At 33.4% G+C, this 8,045-nt stretch overlaps 1 protein-coding gene across 1 annotated transcript in view; it reads left to right on the top strand.

Annotated features, from left to right (window-relative positions):
• The window catches only part of TRDMT1 (tRNA aspartic acid methyltransferase 1), a 64,742-nt gene that overhangs the window by 27,277 nt on the left and 29,420 nt on the right, over positions 1–8,045 (top strand). Inside the window, 1 exon segment of the mRNA XM_008582487.1 lies at positions 5,115–5,224. Within this exon segment, the coding sequence (XP_008580709.1) occupies positions 5,115–5,224 (110 nt within the window).

The raw sequence follows: 8,045 nt of genomic DNA, 5'->3' as shown, positions 1-8,045 counted from the left end.
TGTGTGTGTGTGTGTGTGTGTGTGTGTGTGTGTGTGTGTGTGTGGTCACAGGTCAATTGGAATGTTTTGAGAATGTATCCAAACTTTTCTTATCTGTCCTTGATACTTACTTTTCTTTTGTTATTTCTCAGGGCCAGAACTAAGAGAAGTATTGAATTCTTTTGTTTCAAGATGAAGATAGTTTTTTTCTTTGCTTTTTACTGATTAAAAAGTATTACATTCTCACTGAAAAAAAAAAAAGAAATCAATCCAAAAAAGTTTAAAGGAATAAGTAAGAGTTACCCCTAAATTTCATCACCGAGAGATAGCCTCTGTTGACATTTGCTATTTTTCCCTCTTAATGTGCATACATACACATACACGTATACTTTAAAAAATGGGAATCATTACTCAACAGGATATTCTGTAGCTTGCTTTGTGTAGTGAGCAATAGGGATATCACTTTGTGTCAGGAAATATGGAATATGTGTATTATACTTGCTGGTTGAACATCCCAAATCTGAAAATCCAAAATCCAAAATGCTCCAATGAGCATTTCCTTTGAATGTCATGTTGGCACTCAAAAAGTTTCAGATTTTGGAGCATTTCAGATTTCGGATTTTCAGATTTGGGATGCTCAACCTGTACCACTTCTCCAGCTCTGCTCTGTCTTTTGGTATTTTGTTGAAAACTAGTGTTTTAATTCTTCAAAGATGTAGTGCCAAAGACATGATCAGTTCACAGATTTCAAGTGGTTCTTATCCACATTCTGGCTGATGGTCTCTTTAATTTAGTGAGATGTTACAATAATCTAAAGTATGTCTTGACACAAAGTAAAACTTTCTTTGGTTGACCTGTTTATTAATTTTTTTAAATGTAGTTTTTACGTATCTTGGTGCATCATTATTCTTAACTGAACAGCAACTATAACAGAACCACTAGCTTATTATACTTGACATGGAGACTAGGACAAGGGAGAATAAGCAGGAAGAATTATAAAATATTACCCACTGTGTCTTAAAAGCTTAATGTATAGATGGTTAACATCCATCAAAATAAATTCATCCACTCGTGAATTCCGAGAACTGGTCATGGTTTCTGGCACATGACGTGGAATTACTGAGTTAAGAGCGTAAGTTTGAATCTCATCTACTTCTTATAAAGTTTTTAATCTTGGGAAAACTTTTAGATTGGACTACACAAAAGTTCCAGTTTTGTAGGACAAAATCATAAGAGATTACTATTCTTAAAAGTTAAAATTGAGCAAATATCAGCAATTTCATGATTTAACCTAATACTTAATCTCTTTAAATTTTCATTTCCTCCTCAGTAAAATGGAGATAACGTAATATTCATTATTGGATAGTTGGGATAATTAAGTTAATTTTATACATAGAAAGTGCTTAGCATTGCGCCTGATAGATGGTGACTATTATTGTTCGAACCACTATTATGCCAAAAATGTTAATTGAATGAATCAGTGCATATTAGAATGGAGAATCATTTTAAATTAATGCCATTATTACTCTGATGAAAATAATTTTTTAGAAGTCGGAGTCTGATATTAAAGGATGAAGCTATTGGTGTGCTATAACTACTTTGTAGAATCTTTTAATTGTAATTTTGGTGCATTATAAATACTGCTATTGATTCAGCTATTCTTCCTCTGCTAACTAAATCCATTTCTTAAAAGATTTCTCCTTTGGCAATCTATTTTTCTCTATCATATCTTCTTTTTATTTATCTATTATTTTATTTTATTTTATTTTTACTTCTCAATATACATTGTAGTTGATTTTTGTGACCCTTTCCTGTTCTTCTCTCCCCAACCCCATCTCCCCTCCCCCCGATCATATCTGTCCACTTGCCTTAACAAGTTCAAGGAATTGTTGTGATTGTTGTGTCTTCTCCACCCCCCGCACGCTTTATTTGTTTGTATATTTATTTATCTATTTAATTTTAGCTCCCACAAATAAATGAGAACGTGGTATTTCTCTTTCTGTGCCTGACTTGTTTCACTTAATACAATTTTCTCTAAGTCCATCCATGTTGTTGTGAATGGTAGTATTTCATTCTTTTTTATAGCAGAGTAGTATTCCATTGTGTAGATATACCACAGTTTCCTTATCCACTCATCTGATGATGGACATTTGGGCTGGTTCCAAATCTTGGCTATTGTAAATAGTGCTGCAGTAAACATGGGAATACAGGTATCCCTTTGACATGATGATTTCCATTGCTCTTATTCCCAGCTGTGGAATAGCTGGGTCATATGGTAGATCTATCTGTAATTGTTTGAGGACCTCCATTCCATTTTCCATAAAGGCTGCACCATTTTGCAGTCCCACCAACAGTGTATGAGAGTTCCTTTTTCTCTGCAACCTTGCCAGCATTTATCATTCTCAGTCTTTTGGATGTTAGCCATCCTAACTGGAGTGAAATGGTATCTCAAAGTGGTTTTTATTTGTATTTCATGAATACTGAGTGATGTTGAGTATTATTTCATGTGTCCGTTGGCCATTTGTATATCTTCCTTTGAAAAATGCCATTCAGCTCCTTTGCCCATTTTTAATTGGGTTATTTGCTTTTTTGCTGTAAAGTTGTTTGAGTTATTTGTGTATTTTGGATATTAATCCTTTGTCAGATGTATATTTTGAAAATATTTTCTCCCACTCTGTTGGTTGTCTTTTCACTCTGTTAATTGTTTCTTTTGTTGTGCAGAAGCTCTTTAGTTTGATATAATCCCATTTGTTTATTTTCCCTTTGCTTGTCTGTGCTTTTGGGGTTGTATTCATAAAGTCTGTGTCCAGTCCTACTTCCTGGAGCCTTTTCCCTATGTTTTCTTTAAGGAGTTCTATTGTTTCAGGATGTATATTTAATTCTTTAATCCATTTCAGGTTGATTTTGGTATATGGTGAGAGGTATGGGTCTGATTTCATTCTCCTACATGTGAATATCCAGTTTTCCCAGCACCATTTGCTGAAGAGGCAATCTCTTCCCCAGTGTGTAGACTTGGTGCCTTTGTCAAAGATCAGGTGGCTATAGGTGTATGGATTAATTTCTGAGTTCTATATTATATTCCATTGATCCGTGTGTCTGTTTTTATGCCAGTACCATACTGTTTTGGTTGTTATAGTTTTGTAGTTGGCAGTGATTTTAAATTCAAAATCATTACAGGTTGGTTTTTGCTTAGTACTTTTATTCCTAATTAAGCTATTACTCTGAATGAAAGGAGTAGAAATTACATATATTCAACTCATCTTCCATTTCACAACTAGATGTCAGTGTTAACAGCTGATTAAATGTTTCAGGTGTGATTATAATGAGGTAATTTAAGTGGTTACCTGTATGATGTACAGATCAGAAAATAAATGATAAAGAAGGAAACGAATAAAAATAAACTACTTCCTTGATCTTATTTTTGAAGTTGGCTACTTAATTCTACATTTATACTTTTTAAATAATGATTTTTCCCCCACCTTAGTAACTATGCATGAACAGTTATATTTATTTATTTATTTGTTAGGAAAGTCAGATAGAATGTGAACTTGTACCTTTTCACTACTGCTAACCAGAAGTTCTTTCCCACAGCTTTTTCAGAAAGAGTGATCAGAAAAAGAAGAAAAAGTATTGCTATTTAAATGTGGTGTGTGTGTGTGTGTGTGTGTGTGTGTGTGTGTGTGTGTGTGTGTGAGAGAGAGAGAGAGAGAGAGAGAGAGAGGGAGAGATTGATTCTTGTCTACTTTAATAAGAAGCATACTTCACATCATGAATTAGGTATGTATTCTCAGTGGCATTTCTAGCATCTCACCCAAAAGTTTCTTTTAATATAATTAAATCTGCCTTTTAAAATTCAGTCCTCAGGGCCGACCCATGGCTCACTAGGGAGAGTGCGGCACTGGTAGCGCCAAGGCTGCAGGTTCGGATCCTATATAGGGATGGTCGGTGCAGTCACTGGCTGGGCGTGGTGCAGACCACACTGTGCAGAGGGTTGCGATCCCCTTACCGGTAAAAAAAAAAAAAAAAAAAATCAGTCCTTATAAATGGAAGCATGATAATCCTTATCCTTTTCTTATAGATCCAATATGACCTTTTAAAATAATTTATGTTGTGTTTCTCTAACTAGCGTGCCTTTTAAATTTTATTTTGTTTTGTTTTGTTTTTTGTGACCAGTAAGGGGATCGTAACCCTTGGCTTGGTGTTGTCTGCACCNGCGACACTGAGGGTTGCGATCCGTTGCCGGGCATGAAAAAAGACAAAAAGACAAAAAAAAAAAAAAAGAACAACTATTTGGAGCTACTATGTAATATTATAATGTTTTCTCTGATGATTGTCTTAAGAAGTCTCAAATACTGTTAATTTTAAAACTCTTTACATTTTCTCCTGATTTGGGACAGGGTGTACACCTAATTGGTTTTGTTCATATTTTGGGGAAGAGGGTGGTAATTGAAGAATACAGCAGCAGCAACAATTACAGAGTTCAAATTTCGACTGCCATTAAAGAGTATGTTAAAATTCTTTGAATCTGAAAGCATTTTGAAAATGCTTTTCCTTAACAGCAGGAAGACAGATTTTAATTATCTCCTTTGTTCTTCTCAAATGCTTTCCCAGTCTGTCAAAATTTAAAATTTTGGGTCTGTGAACCTTTTACATTTGGACACCAATTGATTGTTCACCTCATTAAAAAACTCATCTAAGCTTTAAGTGGATGAATTATATGGTATGATAATTATATCTCAATAAAGCTATTATTAAAAAAAAGAAACACAAAACTTACCTAACAGCATTTTCAGTGGTATTGTAAAGGCTGTTTCTGGTTTGTTTTAACTTAGGAAAACTTGCTCTTCAACACATAAGCATATATCTTAATGAGGGAGGGAAGCAAATATAAGAGGGAATGACTAAAACATTTAGCATGGAATGGTGTTAGAGAGATGAAGCAGAAGTACATGTTTAAGATTCTACCACATGCCTGGCTCCTCTTGGCATGGTCCTCCATTGACAGTCTGAGATCTGACTAGGTAACTGAGTAAGTAGGAAAGGTACTACTAAGTTCCACTATATTGACTTCTCTCTATAATGAACAGACTGATGGTAAGGACTTTCTTTTCAAGGTATTCCATTTCTCATTACAGAAAGCTGTATACCTGCACAAGTGGTGGCTGCCATTGATGTAAACACTGTTGCTAATGAAGTATACAAGTTTAATTTTCCCCACACACAGTTACTGGCCAAGACAATTGAAGTGAGTACTTACTATTATTATTTTAATACATATATAGGAAAGGAAAATGTGGTTGAAAAACACTGCCAAATACTGGTTTCTGGTGGCTTAATTGGAAGATAAGTCATATATAAATAAAAATTTTAAAAGAAGGGAATTAGTTTTAAATTCTATCAGAAGATATCATGATTTTTTTTTTTTTTAATTTTCAGCTGTAGAGAGAAAGATGAGTATTTTAGGCTTTGAGAGAAAGGATTGAAATATAAGAATATGCTTGACTTCTGAATGCTTGATTCTGTGGTGATATTAAACTTTGTTTAATTCTTTACTTGTAATCACTAGTAGTACAATATATATAGCATGTGGTAAATAGAAGGGAGGCAGTCATTGGCTATTACTTATAGAATGCTTCTTACTTTAGCAAGCTTGTCAAAGTTAGCCTATTTCACTGTGATAAACTCAAAAGTATTTAAGACTGATGTACACTGAGTTATTTAAAAAATAATATGAAATTGTTTTTTTCTTCCAATTTCTTGTGATGAAAAATTTTACACAGATTTTTCATGAAGATGTAATTTATATACAATAAACTGCATCCGCTTTAAGTGTGCAGGTTGTTTTGACCATTACATCAAATGTGTAATAACCACAATCAAGACTTAGAACATTTCCACCATGTGAAATCATTCCTAAGTGCCCCATTTTAGTCAGTCTCCAACCCCAACCCCAAGTAATCACTGATTTGCATTCTTTCATTATAGATTAAATTTTCCCTTTGTAATATATCATAAATAAAATCATAAGAATGTAAGTATTTTGAGTGTAACAGCTTATTTTAGCATTTGATGATTTTGAAATTCATGGATGTTATTGTGTATTTTTGGTAATTTGCTCTTTTTTATTGCTGAGTAATATTCTGTACAATGGAGTATTACACACTACAATATATTTATCTATTCTATGATGTTAGACATTTAAGTGGTGTTTGTAAGAACAGAGACAATCTGCTTTCCTACATCTTTTTATTTTATTTTTATTAAGATGTAGTTAACAAATAAAAATCATATATATTTATTGTACACAACATGATGTTTTGATATATGTATAACATTGTGAAATGGTTAAATCAGGCTAATTAAAATATCTATCACCTTACATTTTTATAATTTTTTGTGAGAACAGTTAAGATCTACTCTCAGCAATTTTAATTTTCAAGTATATAATATATTATTCTGAACTATCGTCACCATACTTATAATAGATCTCCCAAACTTATTCCTCCTTTCTGACTGAAACTTTCTACTCTTTGCCAATATCTCCCCATCCCTACACCCCACCCCCACCTGTACTTTTGTCCCCTGCCAGCTTCCATTTTGCTCTCTGCTTCTATGAATTCGACATTTTTAGATTCCACATGTAAGTGAGATCCACAGTATTTGTCTGTCTGTGCCTGGCTTATTTCACTTAGCACAATGTCCTCCGGGTTCATCCATGTTGTTACAAATAACAGGATTTTCTACATTTGTTAATCTCTCCCTTGAGATTCCCTTTAGCCCTGTCGTCTATGATGAGTTCCGAAGTGGAAAGATTGTATTGTGTCTAGGCCAAATACTTAGGAACTACCTTAAGGGTCATGTTTAAAAAGGGGATATAAAGTTAATGGAGAATTTAGGAGTAATGCAAGGCTTTAGGAATTTTCAGTTTAAGACAACAACATATAACAATCATTTGAGCATTTACTTCATGCAAGGCACTGAGTCTTTAGAAAGAACATAAATACGACTAAAATACAGTGTTTGCCTTCAAGAAACTTACTTTCTAGTGCAGAAGTTGGATTGATAAACAGTTTTCTTTGGGACTTCTGATTGAATGTAGCATAATAAAGATACTTTTATTCCAAAACTATTCCTTTTCCTAATAGAAATAAGAAAAATAAGAGAAAAGATTGATGAAAAACGATTATTAATGAAAATAAAGACTTAGCCATAAGCCAAAACAAAAAGGAAAACTGTGAAGAATAATGTCAAATTCTGCAGAAAAATAGGTTAAAATTGAAGGAGGGTGACAGAATTGTGTGCAAACATCTACATATCTTGTACAGAATCAAAAAGGAAAGAATGAGAAAGGAGAAGAGAAACATATATGCAGTAATTGTTTGTCAGTGGCTGTTCAAAGTCAACAGAAGAGGCATTTAAAAAAACCCAAATCACTAAACTGAAAGCTTCATTGCAATTTGTAAACTTCCTGCTCATCCTAAATGTGAGAGCCTAGATTAGGGACAGAGGCATACCCTTAGGTGAAATGACGCAGCAGGTTTTTACCAGCAACAGTGTGGTGACAAAATACCTGAATAGAAGCTGCTTCTGCTTGAGCTCATCTTGTAGCAAACTCTAGATTCAAGTGACCTCCATTAAAAAAGGAATAATAATTAGAAAGGAACCAGTTTGAGGCTATATTTAGATAGTATTTTTTAAAGGAAGTAAGAAACATAAACAAAAAACCAGAATATACAACAGAAAAAATGATGTTAAGAAGCAGAAGAAAATTTCAAACAAATATATTTTCATGACATTAAGTAAAACATGATATCTTCACAAGAACTCAATAAAATAAATATATACAACAGCTCAAAAGACAGTGATAAGGCAGTAGGACTTGGAAAGTATCAGAGGTCTAGAAAAAAAAAAGAATAATAAAACCATGATAGAAATGAAAGTATGTCAGAATAACAAAATGTAAGATGGATGGTGCTGCAAACAGGGTCTTGAATGATGGAGCTTGAAAAAAAAAATAAAGCAAAATAAAATGGAAAATACAGAGTAGAGTGTTACAGAGTAAATGA

This window comes from Galeopterus variegatus, unplaced genomic scaffold (assembly GCF_000696425.1).
Source record: "Galeopterus variegatus unplaced genomic scaffold, G_variegatus-3.0.2 Scaffold2637, whole genome shotgun sequence".
In the NCBI taxonomy this organism is placed as follows: domain Eukaryota; kingdom Metazoa; phylum Chordata; class Mammalia; order Dermoptera; family Cynocephalidae; genus Galeopterus; species Galeopterus variegatus.
Note: the sequence above shows the minus strand (reverse complement) of the source record. Positions and strands in the feature narration are given on the sequence as shown.